Source organism: Eleutherodactylus coqui, chromosome 8 (genome assembly GCF_035609145.1).
Source record: "Eleutherodactylus coqui strain aEleCoq1 chromosome 8, aEleCoq1.hap1, whole genome shotgun sequence".
In the NCBI taxonomy this organism is placed as follows: Eukaryota; Metazoa; Chordata; class Amphibia; order Anura; family Eleutherodactylidae; genus Eleutherodactylus; species Eleutherodactylus coqui.
Window position 1 is genome coordinate 17,606,402 of NC_089844.1, and position 20,764 is coordinate 17,627,165.

At 42.3% G+C, this 20,764-nt stretch overlaps 1 protein-coding gene across 16 annotated transcripts in view; it reads right to left on the reverse strand.

Annotated features, from left to right (window-relative positions):
- NEB (nebulin) overlaps nucleotides 1–20,764 on the reverse strand; it is a 232,032-nt gene that overhangs the window by 15,493 nt on the left and 195,775 nt on the right. For 7 of the 16 annotated variants that reach the window (XM_066575209.1, XM_066575208.1, XM_066575212.1 and 4 more), the window contains 11 exons: nucleotides 18,828–18,932; nucleotides 14,476–14,586; nucleotides 13,268–13,378; nucleotides 11,514–11,627; nucleotides 11,303–11,407; nucleotides 9,437–9,541; nucleotides 6,815–6,919; nucleotides 6,136–6,228; nucleotides 4,397–4,489; nucleotides 1,960–2,052; nucleotides 1,478–1,570 (listed from right to left, as the gene is read on the reverse strand). In XM_066575209.1, coding sequence (XP_066431306.1) covers nucleotides 1,478–1,570; nucleotides 1,960–2,052; nucleotides 4,397–4,489; nucleotides 6,136–6,228; nucleotides 6,815–6,919; nucleotides 9,437–9,541; nucleotides 11,303–11,407; nucleotides 11,514–11,627; nucleotides 13,268–13,378; nucleotides 14,476–14,586; nucleotides 18,828–18,932 — 1,128 coding nt within the window. The remainder of the gene's footprint in view (nucleotides 1–1,477; nucleotides 1,571–1,959; nucleotides 2,053–4,396; nucleotides 4,490–6,135; nucleotides 6,229–6,814; nucleotides 6,920–9,436; nucleotides 9,542–11,302; nucleotides 11,408–11,513; nucleotides 11,628–13,267; nucleotides 13,379–14,475; nucleotides 14,587–18,827; nucleotides 18,933–20,764) is intronic. The other 9 variants (XM_066575214.1, XM_066575217.1, XM_066575218.1 and 6 more) reach the window with 7 other exon arrangements.

A 20,764-nucleotide genomic window follows, 5' to 3' on the forward strand; every position in this document is an offset into this window, starting at 1 on the left:
CACCAAACAAACACAACCACATTCTTGATACAAAAATAACAGATCTTTACTGAAGAAATACGACAGTCCGGTGGCGGAACAGAAACTTCCTAGAGTTAGCAGAAGCAACGAACCAGCTTAGCGTCTCGCTCGGTCACTGCCACTGCTGGCCTCTAGGTTGACGTCACCGCAGTCTCCCTGTCTGTCCTTGTCACTGTCCGGGCTCTACACTTCTGGCAGACATAGATGGCTCACAGGACCCTGTCAACACTCGCTAGGGAAATCTCCACAATGTCCGACTCAGAATTATCTTCGGCTGCTCGACAGATTCCTGCCACAGCTCCCTGCGCTGTCACTGCGCATGTGTACTGAGCTACAACATGTGCAACCCACAACCTGCGCAGGAACCCAGCATTTATACGCATGCGCACAAACACTCCCACTCCTTACATTACAGACTCGCCGGGCCTCTCCCGCATTGTTGCTTCCCACAATTACAGACTTGCTTTGTCTTTTACTTAAAGGGGAACACACTTAAAACACAAATAATATGAATGACTTATATAACTATAGGGAATTCTGGCCCAGTATGCACATCCATGTTTTTAGGTTGGGTGTGTCGATGCTTGGTTGATCTGCCCTTGTAGGCTTTCACAACCGGTCAAAGATGAAAGCCATGATATTGTCAACAAAGACCAAAGGGGCCAACAGGCCATTTTCATTGGATCAGTGGGGACTGGGGAGGTGAGTAGTATGTTATTTTGTTTATAACATTTGCTTCTAGGTTTTTTTCAGTCTGGCTTCAGAAGTCAGATAGCCCCTTAAAGAGGAACCTGTCACTGACTATGACACTATAAGTTATGGTGCTCATAGGGCAGCTTCTCAGAAGAGGTATTTTTATACTTACCCGCCTCCTGATGCCTGCGCCATCAGCATGCAAACTGTGCACTCAGCATGGACTCATAGCTCAAACCTGCGCACACGCACTCACCTTGATCTCTATGGGAGTGGGCATGCACAGCCTGCAGCTCGAGTCCACTGCATGGTCCAGTCGTCAACTTTTGTTGGTGATGGCACAGCAGCAGGAGGGGGGTAAGCATAAAAAATACCTCCCTAGGTTACTCGGAACCTGTCCTCTAAGCACCAGAACTTAGTTCATGGTACTCATAGCTGGTGACAGGTTCCCTTTAAGCCCTCCAATAGGTAGGAGATTCATATAGGAAGCACACTGTAATCAATTAATACGATATGAGGCTCATGAGGAAAAGGAGGTTATATAAGAGTCAACATAAAAAGTGGGAATTCTAGTCAGGGGTCATTTGGGAAAGGTATTAGAAGGTATGATGAGTGCATAAACTTGGGTGTAGAGGGACAAGGAGGGAACTCGAAACATTATAGGTAGGTGAAGATTATTAACAGGGATCGTCCATGGGGATATTACGGATTGGGATTATTTTGGAAATGGTGTTAAAGGGGTCTTTTTTTGGTTTATAAATACCGCGCTTATATTTTCTTGATTGCGTTTTACTCGCTCCATCTCAGGAGTCACAGGGACGGGGGTTGCTATTCCCAAGTTTTCTTTGTACATAACCTGAAGGTACAAGACGGTACCCCAAAAATAATATCAATTTTAAAACAAAAATAAAACAAAAAAAACACTAACAATTATTTTTTAGACTTCTGAACAGTTATGGACAAGTTATAAAAGTCAGTCAGGGTGGATATTCGGCAATTAATTAGTATGATAATTACATATTGATATAATGAAAATCAGTTACAATTAATCAAATATTGTAATATTTTCATTTTAAAAACTGTTAATAAAATTATTTTAAAGTTTGAGCGTAATTGTTAACAGACACCCGAAAATCAACGTCAGTCCAGACACTCGAAAATGGTCCAGTACTGGTTATTGATTGTCATTGGTTTAGAACATTTTTTGTTAGGGGGGTTTAAACCAACTCCCATATGGGATAGTACCATGCTAATGTTTTCTTGGTTGCGTTTGACACGCTCGATCTCAGGAGTCACAGGAGTTGGGGTTCCTTGACCCAAGGATTCCTTGTACAAAACCTAGAGACACAAAAGAGCGGCCAAGATGGCATTGATGACTAAATCTGATATTCACTAAATTCAACAGAAATTCTATAAAAAGAGGCCGATTTCATAAAAGTTTTTTTCTTTGTTATAATATATAAAATTGTAATCAATCTCAGAAATATCTATTCTTTAAAAACATTTTTAGCCTATATGAGAGGAAATGTGTTATTTTGCATAGTAACCTTGAAGTATTTTCCTCTGCCCTAATTCTCTACAATGTAAAAGGGTTGTTCAGCTCTGAAGTTCCATCTCCCATCTCCCTCTCCCTACTCAAGCCGTGAAGACCTCCTCCATTCTTACATCACTAATCACATATTCGTCCCTTTGTGGGTTGGCTCTCTTTAGGCTGAGCTTACTGTCCCACAGGGCGAGTCTCAGCTGGTGATTAGAGTTACTTTCACAATAAAATATTACTTTGATCACTTTTTAAAACTAATTAAAAATATATTAGATACGATTGAAGAATTTTTAACCCTTTCCAATCCACTTCATATCCTGGTTTTCCTAGGGGGCTTACTCTTTTTCTGCCATTATAAAACAGCGCTATATGCTGGCTAAAGCCAGTACTGCATGAGGTGAGATGTTGGATAGAGTCCAACAGCAGAGAGCTGGCAATATACAGTAAGAGAACCCCGACGGACGTCTGCCAACATGGGAGCTGTACAGCCTTAAATCATAATGTCTTCAGAGGTCAGACAGTGGATTGGAGAGGGTTAAAGAGAGTAAAAATACAAAATTTATATTAATTTTGTTACATATTTTAAACTTGTCACTTTTATGAATTCGGACCATAACAAATACTTAGATAAGCTTATTATGTCACCTACGGAAACAGGCGCGGTTTGTCTGTTATGTAAAATATTTAGAGCATTATACTTGCCAATTAATGTGCCAATGGAAACTCAAACAGGTTAAACACGTTCAAAAAGGTCATTAAAAATATAAAGATTTCTGCTGGTGTATATTTGTGATCCCAATTTTCCATCATCAAGATAGTATGAAATCCAGGATGTAGAGATGATGGAATGATTTGAGAAACTCAGGGGAGTAACCTAATCTGGCCCCACCCCTGAACAGTCAACCACACCCATAGTTTAATATATTGTAATGGTGCAGTATATAGGAACATCAAATGCTTTATTCACATTTTTTCTGGTATTCTACCATCAAGCAATGTAACTTGATTTCTGAAAGTGCTTGATGTGCAGAAATATAACATAAATAGCTGAACAAGTACCTTGTACTGGCGATTGTACTGCACTTTTACTCTTACTAACAATATATTACCTGTATCGTGTATATCTGACAGATTATACCTCAATTTTTTTATTTTTAGCTTATGCACAACATAACTTTCAGGAATCCAACTGCTAGATACTGCGGATAGTTAACTTACAGTCATTGGGGTCAGCTGTAGCCCCGATGACTCCAACAAAGGCTTTCTTTTTTTGTAAACTCACCCTGTTCTGCTGTATTGGCTCCTCTTAGATTCGACTCCTGGCAGTGTGAATGTGGCAAGTGGGTGGTCCCCACAGCTCACTGTCAATCCAGTTTTGATGTCACTCATTGGCAGAGAGGTGGGGACCACCTCCTTGATACATTCAGAGCACCAGAAGCTGAATCTAGGAGCCGATGCAGAGGAACGGGGATGAGTGTAAACAAAAGCCAGAGTCAGCGTAGTGCAGCTGAAGAGCTATGCAGTTGGGCCCAGTGACATGAGGACATGACGGGCCCTCTTTAAGCATAATCGGGAAAACTCTCAAACACCAAATGTATACAGACCCCCACAGAAAAAATATACATTGCTTATCTAGCTATCTCAAGTATCACATATCTCTGCATCTCATATGAATAGCTTTCTATTCCATATCTATATCTATCTATGTCGTAGCTATGTAATCTGTCCACATCGTATCCAATAGATATCTGATTTCTATTTCTCCTATCTCTTTCTATGTACAATATCTCTCTCTCATATTTCTCTCTGTAACATATAATGTACACATTTTAATAACAGCAGTAAAGTATTAATGTCATCAGTTGTAACATACGGTTAAGGGTTGTATGGCAGTGGGAATGAGGAAGACTTGCCAACAGAGCGGCTATCTGAGCGTTAGTTATCCATTAATATACAGTTAAGTCGATGTAATAACGCTTGTGCTCCTCTGCATTCTGGAAAGGGGGTTCAGGCATTTCTACCATGTGGAATGGATTAATACTGGGGCGTAGGGGCGATGCCGTCATTAGGAGGAGGGGCGTAGGAGCAAGGTCAAACACAATTACTGAGGTCAGTAGAAAATGTAATATCAGCCACTACCGAGCTGATGTTCTTCTGCGTCTCCTTTACTCGTTTGACTTCTGGCAGATCAGGAATCGCCGTTCCTCTCCCAATACTTTCCTTGTATTTAATCTATGAGATCACACATAATGGAGAGACAAAAAAACCATGGACATTTAGCACATTGGACAGTCCCATACATGACTGCATGTATGATCATACACAGATGTACACACACCCATAACATTGGAGTCTAGCTTGCACTGGATCCTATGATACTGGCGTCTACCGGGCGCTGATATACATAATTTGGGATGTGACAACCACTCTGGCCATGGTCATGATGCAGATCGCTGGTCGGCACTTTCCCTTCTGTATTATTATCCTTCTTGTCTTACATTTAAAGGGTGGTCCAGGATTATAAGAAACTTAGCTGGTTTATTCCAAAAACAGCGCCTCCCCTGTCCACAGGCCGTGTGGCGTTATGTTACCATCCCCGACCGCGGACAGGGGAGGTGCTGTTGTGGGAACCCAGTCATGTTTTTAGATTCTAGTAAATTCCTTTAACTAAAATTGTTTTATGAAAAGAAACATGAATTATTATGGTAAAATTAACTATTTGGCTTCCAATGTAGGTTGTTATAATGATCTCATTACACAGAAATACTCGTTATTTCTAATCAAATTGCTTAATGATTATTAGTCATTTTTATTGTAAGCACTTTTATACAGTTATAGCAATGATTTATAGAATATAGATATGGAAATGTTATATATAGTTATGGTAATGTCATACACTCTGACCGGCCCCTTTATTAGAGCCCTGCCCCTCTCATGATTGGCGCTTCCCTGTACGGTAATTCTCCCCGTGACCCCGGAGTGCGGCATAAAATCACGTGACAAGTTTTACGTGGATCAGTTTCAGTGTGAATCCACATTAGATGGAAGATCCAGCGACCGGAGCGACTTCCAACGAGGCCGGTCATCGGGGGCTCACTGCCAAGCGGGGGGCGGGAAGGGGGGGTTCTCGTGTAATGAACTGGAAACAACTCTTCAACAAAAGGGATCGGAGGAGGGTGTCAGGAATCATTCTTGACCACAGGCGCTGTTGTTGCTTGTGTCCAAGCGCACAACTCGCCGTTCCTCCGCACGGATGAGTTATTATATCAAACAAAAGGTTCCAGCGCCATTGTGTCTAAGAGAAACAGAAGGGCGAGACCAGCGGGCAAAAGAGCGGAAAAACTGTATCACTTAGCAGCAAAAAAAACATCTCCTGGTCAGTTGAATCCAGATTTCTGTTGCTGATGGGAGGTCAGATTTTGGCATAAGCAGCATGAATCGCTGACCCCTTCCTGTCCGCCGGTCAGAACATGTCAGCACCGCCATCTATCCACCATTTCATCATCGAGTGGAATCTTTGCCATAGCGGATTGCTGCAGTTCTGAAGGCCATATGAGTTCAACACATGACTAGGTGGGAGGGTGGGCTTTAATAAAGGGGTCATTCTGTGTGTATAATACAGTTCTAGTAAGGACATATTGATGGTAATGTTATGTATCGTTATAATATAATTATGGTATTAATTGCCGTTAGATTTAAAGATGAAATGTTACATTTTTTATTTATTTATTTACTTTTAGGTAAAAAAAAGTTGCTTAGAAAAAGTTATAATAATGAAATGAAAGCTAGTAAGCTCTTGTTAGATGGTAGGAAGGATTTAATGTTATTACGGTAAGTCGGCTAGGAGGCTTCAATGGCTGGTTTGAATAGTTTTGTACCGTGCTAATGGCATCCTGCGTTCTCCTAATCCTCTCCATCTCTGGGGTGTGCCCAACAGCTGTTCCTGTTCCAATTTCTTCTTTATAGAGAATCTTAACAGTTGGAATCAAGATTACAGGTTAACAACACCATAAAGACCTACTTTATCTTTGGCACAATGGCTTGGATATCGCCTTGTAGTTAATGGCTCCAGTCTTCAGAATTTGGACATTTTCAATTTAGAAATGTCATTATTGGTCAAATTAATGAATCAGTCAGCTATTGGGTTAATTGCATCTAGAAGGCCAATCTGGAATCCGAAAATTCCTTAGTAATAATTATTTTTGCACCTAATTTTTGAATTATTTACATAGAAACGAGACGTGACGGATTATTTACAAATAACGGATGGTCTACAAAACGGTAAATGACTAAAAAGAAATCCAGACAGTCAAAAAAAACATATAAATGGGACAAAGGACAATTTTGATCAGACCCCACAAATATAATAAACTGGATCTATCTACTGAAAAGGAAGGATTCTAAAAGTGTGGACACAGAAAGCAGATGCTGATGAGATCAGTGGCCGTTATCCGGTTAGCTCGCCCTACGTAGGACTCTGTTAGAAGGTTCGCCTCGTACAATATTATGGGATTATTTGTGTTAGAACTTTTTTAAAAGGAATCTTAAAAAATATACCGAGCTGAAATTCTTTTGATTTTCCTTAACACGCAGAATTTCTGGCGTGTCTTTAACCACTGTGACTTTGCCTTTAATTTGTTTAAGGTCACCTTGGTACTGTAGCTATAAGAAAAGAGTAGACATTCATTAACGTTTATATGAGAAGTAAAGAAATTCCAGCTAATTCATGATGATCAAGATCAAAATCAGGACAGAGATACAGACTTTACAGATAATAGAACGAAGTATCGTCATTGCATTACGCATCGTAATGCAATCTTCATGACACCGATAGGTTTATAAACCCAAACAGTAAGAAAGTAACACAAATGTAACACATGAATGGAGACACGTTGTTGACATTTCACCACATTTCAAGAACATCGATGACTTTCGGGGGAGATTGCTTTTTTTCTTAAAATTTTTTTTTTTTTTTTTGCGTTAGAGATTATAGAACGGCTGGAGTATATACTATATAAGACTAATGATATTGAGAACAATGATGGGGCCTCGAACAGCCCATCTGACTCCAACTATCATTTAACCCTCGTGTGGTACCAGATTTAGCTCAGTGCCCTCAGGAGGGGTACAGTGGGTGGGAGGAATGAACACTCTTTGTACTCAGTGTCCACCCCCTAATAGTAGCAGCTATACCCAAGGTCTTGCTTTCTCGCCAAATGACACGGATGAGAAATAGTCGCTCTTGGCTGAGTTACACTGTTTCTGTAAATCTCAAGGGAGTAAATAGGAGTTATGCAAACAGCATAGTACAGCAAGCTGCGCTATTTCAGCATCTCCGGAGTTACAGAAAGAGTGTAGTTATATATGCTAAGCAGTTTGTATAATTCCCATTGACTTCCATTGGACCTTTGGAAACAGCGTAGTACAAGTCACACATTTTGGGTTACCAGGGGCGCTAACCCAAGAATACCCCTTTAAGGACACATTCACCTCTACAGGAGTCCTCCAGTATGATTCCCCTTGTTTTGTTCCACTATAAGAGCCAAACAACGAAAATATCGGAAACGTTGAACGTCATCAGACAGACCTAATTGATCATTATCCCTATAAAGTCCATCTGACTTTCAGAATGCCGCTCAATATTCTTACGGTTTAAATAGTGCGGCATACTGCGCGATTTTGTTTGGGATTTCATGTCAGATCTTTGGCTCCAAATGGAGTTTCAAGTGTAGATCTAAACGAGGCGTAATGTATCGTCTATTATAGTTATAATATAAGGAACGTATCAAGAAAAGAGGACAATGTATCATTAAATATGGAATATCGGAGAAAAGTATAGATTACTGTGCTGAAAAAGCAATAATTACAGGTGTCCACTTTACATAATCCCTTCTTGCTAAAAGCGTTCTGACTTCTTATACAGCATCAGGGGCGTAACTATAGGGGATACAGAGGATGTAGTTGCACCCGGGCCCTGGACCCTTAGGGGGCCCATAAGGCCTCTTCTCTTCATATAGGGAGCCCAGTACTATGAATAAACCATTATAGTTGGCGGCCCTGTTACAGATTTGGCATTGGGGTCCAGAAGCTTCATCTTACGCCTCTGTACAGGACCACAACATTGTATACCCATATCAAGGGTAAAGTTCAGTGCTTATTTGCCCTTCTCACATACCTTGTAACACAGAAGGACAGCATGAGCCTCTGTTTGCTAACATTGCCATTCTTGTGGAGGAGTGCCTTTCTTAGGTCCTACCTCCTAACGGGTACCAGGATCCAATCGACTTGAGATGAGAATCACCTCTTCTCCATGAACTTCACATCAGCTACATATTCGGCATTTATGGTATGTATGTCACTTAAAGCGACCCACCAATTTAAGGACAGAATTCTTTCTAGGCATCGGAGGAGAGGGTATATTACCTGCAGTTCTCTGCCCACCCTCCAATCTACCAGTTCCAGGTCCTATTTTCAGCCATCCAAGATGGCCGACACAATCTTCAGACTAGCTAATCCCCACAATATATTGATAGGGTTAAATTACCAATGCCCTATACCTGCTCTCAGATTGGTCAGAGCTGCTCACATGATTAGCACTAGTCAATCAGAGAGCACCTCTGCAGCAACTGCAGCCATCTTGGATGGTCAAGAACATTGCCCAGAACAAGCAGATCAGAAAGGTGGCAGAAAAGAACAACTGCAGGGTGAATTCTGTTCCGAAAACGAATATATGAACACCAGAGCAGGTCTACTACTCAGGCCCCTCGTATGGCTCAGATCTAAGAGCCCCTTGGTAAGAGCAGTTCCTCGCAGACCTTCTGCCATCCTGTAGTACTACATTTCCCCTCCAGTGGAAATGTTAGGCTGGCTGCTGCTTCCCCCATCAAAATCAGCAGTTTTCCAAGAGCGGGTCCCAGTGTGATCAGTTGATTGCCCCGAACCCTGCACAAGCCCTTCAATTATACGTTCTAAGGATGTGGAACAGAACTTACACCGATGGCATTTCTGATGACTATCTTACCCATCTTCTGGTCTCCTCCTGTACCTATGAGATCCCAAGACAGTCTTATAATGCACTTATGTCATATAAAATGCTAAGTTGCCGTTATATTGTTCTTGGCACATGATGTAGTGGATACAATTGAAATACACAGAATACTTTTAATGGAATTGACTTACAGTACTGAAGTTCTTCTGGTTTTCACGAACTCTCAGCATTTCTGGGGTGTCTAGTACTGGTACATAATAAGACATCGTTCTTTCTGCCTCCTCCTTGTATTTTTTCTGTTAGATTGGAGGAATAAGTATATAAATGTAAAACGTTTGATTAAAAAAATTAAAATTTCAAGAGTTTCTTGCCTTGTAATATGGAGAAAATTTCTGGTATCTAGAAGTGAGTAGAAGTCTCAGATTTATGACACCATAACCTCCCTTACAGAGAAAATGAACCAACTCCCCGGCAGGATTCACGGACTTGTCTGGAATCAATTGCAGAAGACGGCAAAAAAAAAAGGATTCGACATCCATAAAATCACAGCTTTATTGAAACATCTTAAAATCCCAACAGGAAGGACATAGAGCCGCTGTGACAGCTTGAAACGCGCCAGTTGTTAGGCCATTGTATATTCTTCCTGTTGGAATTGTATGATGTCTCCATAAAGCTGTGAATCTATGGATGCCGGACTCTTCTTGCCATATTCTCCCTTAGAGTTAATGTTTCTAGAGGAGATTACTTCTATAAAATGGCATACAATGGAACATTTTATTATATGATGGATTTCATATGAAATCATTAAAAAAGAACATTTGCATGCCTTTTGTATGAAACAGATACATATAAATGTATGGTTTAGGTGTATTGATTGCTATGGGTGCCATATTCTGGATTTCCCTTCATTGAGAGTTATTGGTAGTCCCCATAAAAACTCGTTACCTTTCTATCTATCCAGCCTTAGGCTTCATTCAGACTGCAGTTGGCCCCTTGTCTATGGTCTCCATCCTGGGGTTCCATCTGAAATCGGCACTCAGATAGCCCTGCCATTTACTGAAACGGAGGCCAAACCATTTCAGCAGGATTCCGTTTCATCTCCAGCATTTAGCCTGACAAAAGTGAAGTCGTTACTCTATTCTATTCAGCTAAAATGCCAGAAACAAATGAAAACCTGCTGAAACGGCGGATTTGGTCTCTGTTTTAGCAATGACAGCCTATGACTTTGTCAATGATTTTGTCTGAACGCAGCTTTCGGCATTTCAGATGGAACCCCGGAAGGAGATCACAGATGGAATGCTAGACACCATCTGAATGAAGCCTTACCCCATCCACCTGACTCCTTTCTCAGCTGCCTCTGCTCCTGGTTGCTGGCAGTAGCCGTGTCTCCCTTTCCTAGTGCTGTGCAGCCGACGCCACATCATTCCCCCTGCTCCCGCCTGGACCCATAAGGCACGTGCGCAGCCCACCTCTTTAACAGCCAGCATGAGCACTCAGCTTTCCTGTCCTCAGAGTATCCCAGCCCTTCCTGGGTTATTTAAAGGCACCTCCTCACTGGAAGGTGTCTGAGCAGTAAGGTTCCTAATGTTCTAGTGAAGATGTATCAGTGTTCTGTTATCTTCCCAGTTTTGACCCTCTGGATGAATATCCAACGTTCCCGTACTCTGCCTGTCCCAACCTCAGCCTATTTACTGACTATGTTTTGCCTTAATGCCACCTTCCAGACCTCCTGCCTGTTTACCATATTGGGCAAACTCTACCTGTCCTGACCTATAATCTGCCTCCGTCCTACCCTGATCCCCTGGTACCTTCTGACCTGCCTGAGTCAGATGTCACTGTACTGGGACTACTCCTGAGGTGATGTCCAAAAGACCAGACCCCTCTAAAAAGAGGGGTTGAAAGGTGAAGACTGGGGACCTCTTGGAGGTGTCCCCAGGATTAACCCAAAGTCAGATCAATCAGTAATATAGGGGGTCCATGCCTGCTGTGTTATACTGCACAGCACTTTACTTTTACTAAAGAACCCCCAATTAATGAAACATGAAGCATGTGATCACCTGGCTCGAAAGATTCTTGACTTGTTGAGCATGGATAATTTCTGGAGTATCCACAACAGTTGTGTAATTGGCCTTATCCATTTCAGCAGATTGCTTGTATTTCACCTATAGAAGGATAAGTACAATGTAAATGTCACTTGTTTCACTACATTCATGCAAGTCTTGATCTTGGTAGTCATATACTGTGTAGTTTGCCCAAATAATGGCGTACCTGGCTTGCGATATCAGTTGCATTCTTCGCTCTCACAAAGTCCGGGGTTTCTAGGACCAGTGTTGTTAGACCCCGTCCTTTGATCTCCAATTCCAGCGTCTTCTTATATTCTTTCTGTTATGTTAAGTAAAATAAAAATGGATACATGTTCTTTAAGTTAATGAAGATAAGCGGTATAAGAAAGTCGCATTGTATTAACATACTATTATCCAAGATGACGTCCCCTGTTCATATGTCCTACTAGGCCATATGTATGTCATAGAAGGGGGTCCGCCACTCGAGACCCTCCTCTATGTCCCATAATGGAGAGTTCCTCAGTGAGAGCGGCTCCTGTCCTGGCATGTTGGTGCTACAGGACCCCCGTTCACGTGAATGGCTGCCCTGTAATAATACTACATTTCTCCTGCGGTGACTGCTGCACGGAAATGTCAGGATAGCGGCAGCTTCCCTCGGCAAAACCTGATGTTGGCTGAGAGCGGACTTAGAGCTCTGATCACTGCACACCGGAGAACCAGGATGGTCAGTAGGAAGCATTCAATGTATAGTAAGATATATGGGACATGGATGATTGTCACGGGGTAACAGGTCAGAGGCGCCATCGGTGCGCTCAGAGCAGAGGTGATTAACGCCATTACATTATTATACTTTGTTTTATTTGAATGGTCTGATAATTCTGTTAGTTCAAAAGTGAAATGTGTTGCCTGTATTCTGCCAAATAACCAAGTTTTATACTTTCCCTCCTGGTTACCTAGTGTGTGATGATTGGAGTCCGGGCTCATATTCCTACACTGTGGGACGCCAGCGAGTGCAGAGCGGAATTGGCAGTGCCCCGCTATTAGGGGGTATACAGTGAAGTGCTGGACACATCCGTTCCAGGTGAGCAGCATTGCTTTGGAGTCTTCACTATTAGTGGGTCATACACATGAGGCGCCTCTTTTCCTTCTTTTATAGAGAGTGGGTGATCAACAAAAAAACAAAACAGGAACTGTTCAAGAAAAACCAACCAACCCAATTTTTTGGTGATTGGATTGGCTGAATGGATGGGTTTGACTCCTCCCCCTGACATATCAATGTCATCAAAATATAATAATAAAAACATGGCCAATGTGCTCCACTTCACGCCCCATGAAAGGGGCGCCTCTGATTGCTCCCTGTAGATTACAGGGAGCTTTTTTCTCTTTTACAACTCCTCCTTCCACCTAAACCTCTCCGCCATCCTCACAGCTAACCACCAGTGTTGTTGTATGGTCTTCAAAAGACTCACCAAGACCCCTCTCTTTGCTCAGCATGTAGATCTACTTCCCATTGCATGTGCTACACGGGGGGAACGATATATAAAATGACAAGCCAAAGAGGGGAGAGAGTAGCTTTGGTCACACAATGCCAACCACTGGGGGTGCATCGAGCACTGTGAAGTACGGCACTGGGGGTCATTGACAAGGATGACCAATCATCTTGCAGTCAGCTGTATGTAAGGAGTGCCCACAGTCCAAAGCAGATCACTATATATTTGACTGGCCCTTTGTTTAGTAATGGAATTCATTCAGAGGTCCCAAAGGGGTCAGGGTCTTATATAGCTTTGAAAACACGCCTAGGTCTGAGCTCACAGAATAAGCCAATAGGGTTACCCGACATTTTATTTCTCAGTTATAGCAGTTTTCGGACTCGAAGAGGGTTTTTTTGCTCCTCTCTGAGTCAATATAACTGAACCTATGGAATATGATTACCAAACCAAGTACTGACCGCGCTCATACCTCATTTAATATTTGAGTTGCATTCTTGGCTCTCAATAGCTCAGGGGTCTCATCCAACACAGTGAGGCCTCGTCCTTTGATAGTTTCGTCCAAATCCCTCCTGTATTCTTTCTAGAGATTTAGCAGATAAAAAAATTATTTAGCCATAACTAAACATTTCCATAGAAATGTCCAAAAACACAAAACACACAACAGTTATAGACACAAGAAACAACGGCATACAAAATACAAGGGCTACCATTTGGTTAAGTCAAATGGGTAAGTTGAATGGATAAAAAAAGGTTAAAGGGAATGTATCATCTATATTTATTTTACTAATTGTAACCAGATTGTGAAGCTTTTCCCATTTTTCTAATTGTTTTTTATATTTTAATTGTAGGTTTTTTAATAATATTGTCTGAACGTATGGGACGGTCATCCTGCCTGAACTTCAGTAACCAGTAGTTAAAGATATCCTTTACAGTGGGCCACTCACACAGTGGACAAGAGCAGATCCGTTTACTTCTATGGGAGGGTGCTGTGGGCATGCTCTGTCATTAGTGCAGAGAGGAGATGGAGGTGAGCTGTGACCATCATCTATCGGCTTCTACGGAGCGTTTTGTGACATGTGCGGGGAGGAGGTGAGCTGTGACATCCACTTTTGTGAATGGTGAATCCTGTGCTATCTATCTATATATATACATGAGTGTCACCTCTTATTGAAATCCTACTTATAACAATAAGATGTCTGCTGAGAAGTTTTCCCTACAGAACAGGGAGTGTCAGACTATTACTTGGCTTAGTGGTCAGTGTAAGAACTGCAGTAATTAGGATTTTTTTAAATATATATATATTGAGATATTAAAATAAAAATAAAAAAATCAACAAAAATTCTTAAAAATCTGTTTAACATAGAACATTGATTTATACACGAAGTCATTTTCGGATGACACATTTCCTTTAAGTGGAATAGGTAAGCATAAGGAGGAGTTATCTGTTTCATTTAAATATGCAAATTATATGATAATTGCGGAGATTAAGAGGAAACAGTTAATGGGTTTGAAGCGATGTTTAGAATATACATAACAGGACAAACACAAAAACTACATAAAACAGACAAAAACAACGCATAGTAATGTACGTAAAACAAGAACATGGAATGGGATGTAGTGGGGATTAGTGGAATTATTCTGATTGGCTGTAGAAGGGAGAGATGGAGCAGATTCTACCTCGCTCGCTATTTTTGTGGCATATCTGACATGTAACAATGACGGCGTAACCTCCAAACCAGCAAGGTTTCTGCCCTTAATACATTCTTCCAAGTCTTTCTTATATTCTTTCTGATGAAGGCAGGAAAAAAATATGTAGAATACTCATAATCATCGCCTTAGCTTCCTTACATGAAACGGTTTAAAGCTTTATGAAGATCTTTGATATTGTATAATATAATGTACAACGATAACTCTGGAAAGTACAAGGGGAAGGCTTCTTTACATTTCATTCCAACACATCATTAGCTTCTGCACTTGTAGTACCGTTTTTCACCAGTGAGGGAGTCAGTCTGCGGTAGAACAAATATAACTGCGCCACCAGCTTTACAGATAAACGTCATTGGTACTGGAAACACTCACTGGAAAACGCAGATACTTTGTACAGAGACATCTCCAGTATAATGCTTTTAGGAAAAGAGGGGCTACTGTCCCTTTAAAAAATAGTTTTACCTTTGAACCCTATTTAACAGTTTACTAAAAAAGTTGAGTAACTTTCAAAATATATTGTTTTACTTATCTGGTAGAATCTATAGTTCGGAGTTATAGTAATGTATTATAGCCCAGAGCAGCATTTACTATTCTGACAGCTTCTGAGCTGAAATCACCCAGCATACTTTATTGGCTCAATGTGTTCTCCAGTCTTTTCTATTGACAAGTATCATCTTCTCTCCAGCTACTGTATAGAAATCTGATGAATGAAAAACAAACACTTCTACTGCACTTTAGGCTGGGTTCACACAGGGCGGATTACCGTCGGAAATCTCGCGGTTTGGCCGCAGCAAAAACCGCGAGATTTCCGCCGGGAGAACCGCCGCGGTGTAAGCCGTGGCGGCTTTGAAGCGGCCGGGCCGCTCGCTCTTTCGCTGCGGCCGGCGCTCCCATAGAGGAGAGCGCGGCCGCAGCGGAATGAAAAAAAGAATGGACATGCTGCATATTCTGAAACCGCGGCCGTGGTTTCAGCCGGACTTACCGAAGCGGATTGGCCGTCCCGTGTGGACGAGATTTCTGAGAAATCTCGTCCACATGGCTGGCTAATCCCGAGATTAGTGGCCGCGGCTGGATTTGCCACGGCGAAATTCCGCGCGGCAAAACCGCGGCAAATCCGCCCTGTGTGAACCCAGCCTTAGGAGCGTAGCTGCTGGCAATTACAATCATCAGAACTGTGATTACAGCTTTGGGGTATGATATAGAATCAGGGGCATACACAGAATTCTTGCAACCCCAGAGCAAAACTCAGAATTGGCCCAACAAAGTAATAGTGTCCTCTCTGTGGTCCCTCAAAGTTATATTGTTCCTTCAGTGGCCTTTCAGTTATAGTTAAATGTTGCCCCCTCAATGTAATAGTGACCCCTCTGTGCCCCTGAAAGTAATTGTGCCTCTTCTGCTGCCCCCTCAATGTAATAGTGCCCCCTCTGTGCCTTTGAAAGTAATAGTGCTTCCTTTGTGGCCCCTCAAAATTATAATGTTCCTTCTGTTGGCGCTCAAAGTTATAGTGCTACCATAGTGGCCTATGAAAGTTATAATGCCCCCTCTGTGGACCCACAAAATAACCCTGACCACTCTGTAGCCTAACAAAGTTACAGTGCCCCCTCTGTGGGCCCACAAGTTAATAGTCACTCCTTTTCACCTACCAAAATTATAGTGCCCTCTCTATGTGCCGATAATGTTGTAGTGCCCCCTCTGTGTTCCCAACTCACATGACAGCTGGATGCTATGAGGCTCCTTGCAGAGCAGAGACCAAGAAATAGACACAGGGGAAGAGTCTGGCTCGGCTCTGCAAGAAGCTGTATGGCATCCAATAGTGACGTGAGTTTCAAATGGCACCCGGTGAATCATCAGGTGAGATGGGAATAGGTCCATTTGGCCCTGGGCCCTTCTGCCCCACGGGCCTCATAGCATGCTGCTATTGCCAAGATAAGTAATGTAATGTATTTATAAGTTACCCAACTCATTATATAGATCGTGTCTATATATGCTGTATATATAATGTTGCTCAAATGTGAACAATATTCAAATACTGTTAGAAAGGCTATTTTTTAAAAAGTTTGAAAGAAATACATAGATTCCAGTGAATGAGATCTCCATGGACCGATACAGTAATATTTCTTATACATGCATGTCTCAGCATGTATAAGTTCTCCATTTAACGTGAACATTAACCACTTCAAGCTTCCAGGCTTGAAGGAATAACATATCAGCTCATATACAGTGACATCATGAACAAACATGGATCCGACTGGCCTCCACAAATATATAGGAATATACAGTATATCTGCAACAAGTCAGATGTTGTCACAAAGAAAAGACATTTTAACCTAAAATCCAGAAGCAAAAAGACAAAACTATTCAAAAATTAAATTAGATTTAGAAATCGGTAAACTAAAAAGTTTTAATACATAAACAACTTCAATGCTAAGATTCTTGTAAAACAATTAAAATACAGTAAAAAAAAAAAAAAAAAAAGTTAAAAAAATGATGTTTGTTTAACAGGTTTTAAAAAAATTAACTTAACAAAATTAAAGAGGAGCCGTCCGGTCAGCGAGGCCCGCCGACTCCAAGGAGGTTTTTCTTTCCTTCTTCGGATCAACTATGAATGAGCCAAGTGGGCGCCCGCTACCACTCACTGCCAATAGGGGACATGATATGATTGCCAATGAGCAGTCAGGGCTTCCTAATTGACGCATTCACAGCATTAAGAAGCAAAGAAGAACCTGTATGGGGGAAGGTACAGATGTAGCAAAAGTCAGTTTGATCTGGTTAAGTTATCATAACCCATTACATATCGTACTGCAATGCTGTGAATCGGGTTATCATGGAGCGCAGGTCATGTTAATAATGGCTGGGCTCTGTGGAGTCACTGGGCTCTTCTTAGATTTAGCTTCTGGGATTGTGAATTTGTCAAGTTGGTGTGAGCCATGGGTAACACCAATGGGTTACAATGAGTAACGTCAGATGTGAATGACAATAATATATCTAGTCTTATAATATATAAGAATCTGAACGACGATCGGCTCGTGTAAAATGATCCTTGCCTTCCTGCCACTGCCACTAATAAACCCCCCAATAGTACTAGTGTCCTTCCTGTGCCCTCAAAGTACTGATGTCACATTGTACCACCCCAAAACACTGATGTGTCCCCCCCCCCTTCCCCTAAACACCCTGCAGCAGAGCTTCACTTACATTCAGCTGCTCCCTCAGTCCATGCGCAGACTGCTCCTCCCCTTCAGAGTAGTACTGCTGGGAGAGGGGGAAGAGCGGCCTGCATATGGACTGAGAGTAGCTGAATGTAAGTGCAAGTCATGTCCCACAACAGTGGCGTGGTTTGCCTACATCGGCGGCACACCACTGGCTGCGCTTTATTTTGTTTTTAAAAGACATATTTTTGTAGAGGTCCGAGATTCACTTTGAATTTAAAGGGATACTGTTACCAGGTAGCATGAACCGGGACGGGGAAGCCTATTGTCCCCGTGGGTGTTTTATTCTGGAACGTTCGGGAGTTTCAGAATAAATACACTTAGAAGTGTGACTCAGAGTTGAGCTCCTAGTCACGGGGCCACCAGGCTGCACCTCCCACCCCCTCCTTCCCCCCCCCCCCCCGCCTGCTGCATGAGGACTGACAGCTCTCTTCCTGTGCTCGCAGTGGGCGGGGAGAGACTGGCAGGCCTGCCCCTGTGACTCGGTGCTCCGCTTCCAGTAAACTTTAAAGTGTATTTACTCTGAAACGCTGCAACATTTCCGAATAAAACACCCATGGGCGCAAGAGGCCTCCCTGTCCCGTTTCACGCTGTCCGTGGTTCAGACAGCATGAACCTGATGACAGAATCCCTTTAAAGAAACATTGCAGATATTTCCTTCAATAATCCACCAGGCAGTTTAATAAAGGATGAAAAATCGCTAAAAAGAGTAATGTATATCATAATAGCAAATTATCAGCATCACTGGAGGTAACGTCTAACATCAGTTATCACGATCACAAGTGTGAAGGCCCCCTAAGCCCTTTAAGTAAAGCTCGTGAGCTGAAAGCAGGTGACCTGCTGAGTCCGGGGATGTAAGTTTTATACTTACCTCCACTATGATTCCCCCGCTGTGCGCGCTGAAAGTATAGGATTAAAATGGGTGGACTACTTAGTAGAGCTGCTCAATATACTGCAGCGACTTTCAGCGTTCACACCGGGGGAGGTAAGTATAACACTTACATGCCCGGACTCAGCGGGTCACTTACTTACAGCCCATAAGCTTAGCTCATAGAGGTGATAGAGTAGAGCAGTCTGTAGGAAAATGTAGGGTCTCTCTCTATGAAATGTACTTACATCACTTTGCATGTGCTGCGCCTCCTTAGCTGTGACGTAGGTTGGGGTTTCGAAGTCCAGCATAGCTTTACCTCTCTCTTTTTCATACTTCTCCTTGTATTTGACCTAATTGTAGTGAAGCATGGATAATAATAGTAAGCTCAATAACCTAATTGAGTTGATCTAAAAAAAAGTTAAACTCGATGGACCCGTTTTTTATTAACCAATGGGACTAAAAATGGTAAGAAAATGCAAAAAAACCAAATAAATATATTGCTGGATCTTCGCCTCTTCATGACAATAGGATAAACGTATTATTTTCCAGCCGTGATGAGTGTTGGTGGTGTGGATATACTCTCAGTACTTACAGTTTACACTCCGATCTAGAAAGGAAATTATTTAAAATCTCACTGTTTTCAATTACCAGAAAAATAATAGTTTTTAGGAGCGAAGCAAAATCAGTAGGAGCCGCCTGATCCTGGAGCATACCGGGCCGATAAGCTGATAATAGTTATTTCACAGGAGCTTAATGGGAGAAGGTCGGGCAGGTTTCATCTTAGAAAAAGAGAAATACCAAAAATATTCTAGGTTCTACTTTCTTCCCAACTGACTAAACAGTGAGATGAAGCTGAAGGTCAGATGAAGGGCGTTAGGGATTGTATCTAGGAAGAAACCCTTTAAAAAAAACATCATTTTATAAATGAGTGAATTTGCCTGTTTATGAAATGTTGATTACAAATGTTACAAAAAGACCAAAAATTAGCAGTTTAACATTTTTCAATGTTTACTTAGAAATGGAAACCATATGGTTTTTCTTTGCAGCATTTCTTCAAACTTTTTACTTTGCAGTAAATGCATTGCGCACTTATTATTTAACCAGACCCACGGCCGGGTCCCCTTAACAAGTAACCTTTATTGCTATGTAGTCAATTATATTGTGGTAGCAATCAACGTCTCAATATAGTGTGAGTGTAATATATTAGATGAGGCCAGTCTAAGATGAACAATATCCTGCCTTGCTAATTATGCACAAATATCAGGCTCACGACTGTAACACTTGCTGTAAATGGCGCGCTAATGGCTATAGAAGAGGGGCGGGTGAGGGCGGGTACTTAGCTCTGCCTACATCCCAGCCCTTGTCCATAGGCATTAATGGGAGGGAGCGGGGTGGCACGGTGCTTAGCTCCGCCCCTGTCCTGCTCCCTCCCATTGCACAGAATGAGCAGGGAGGAAAAGAGGTGAGCCTGCACAGGGGGAGAGTGGGGGGAGGAAAACAGAGGAGGCCCATGCTGCAGCCGACGTATTTTTGGCCCAAAACATAATTCCAGGACTATGTTTTGGGCTCGATGTAAAAACGCCCAGCACTATATTGGCTTGCCCAGGCGTTTTTACATCTCACAAATACGCCCATGTGCATTGGAATCCAACGCATCAGATCACAGCGCATATCGGCCGGCTCTGAAAATGGCCTGCCAGGAACAAGCTGCTCCTCCACACATTATTGTCTGGCTGACTACAAATCTTCAGGGTTTAAGGCCATTGCGCCTGCCCTACGGCGATTGTGCCGGTGGCGATTGTGCCTGCCTTATGGCGATCGTGCCTATGGCGACCGTGTCTGCTTTGCAGACTTTCAGGTATTTTTGGCTTTTTCAGTGAATATGTGTTTTTTTTCTTTTTCCTCACCTCTGTGATTCTCTGAAAATGGCCGGCCAATATTCCCTCATGTGAAAGAAGCCTGAGTCTGACATTAGTATAGCAGGATGGACTACATGAGGCTCAGTGCTAAAAGACCAGCTCCCACAACATGTTTCACCAGAACTCCGGCTTCATCAGGGGTATAGGAGCTATATACCAGGTTCATCGCTCACATGACCACTGTAGCCAATCACTGGCCTCAGTGGTCATGTGTGCATGAATGCCACTAGCACAGGGGACTGGTTTGGTTGCACCGAACAGGA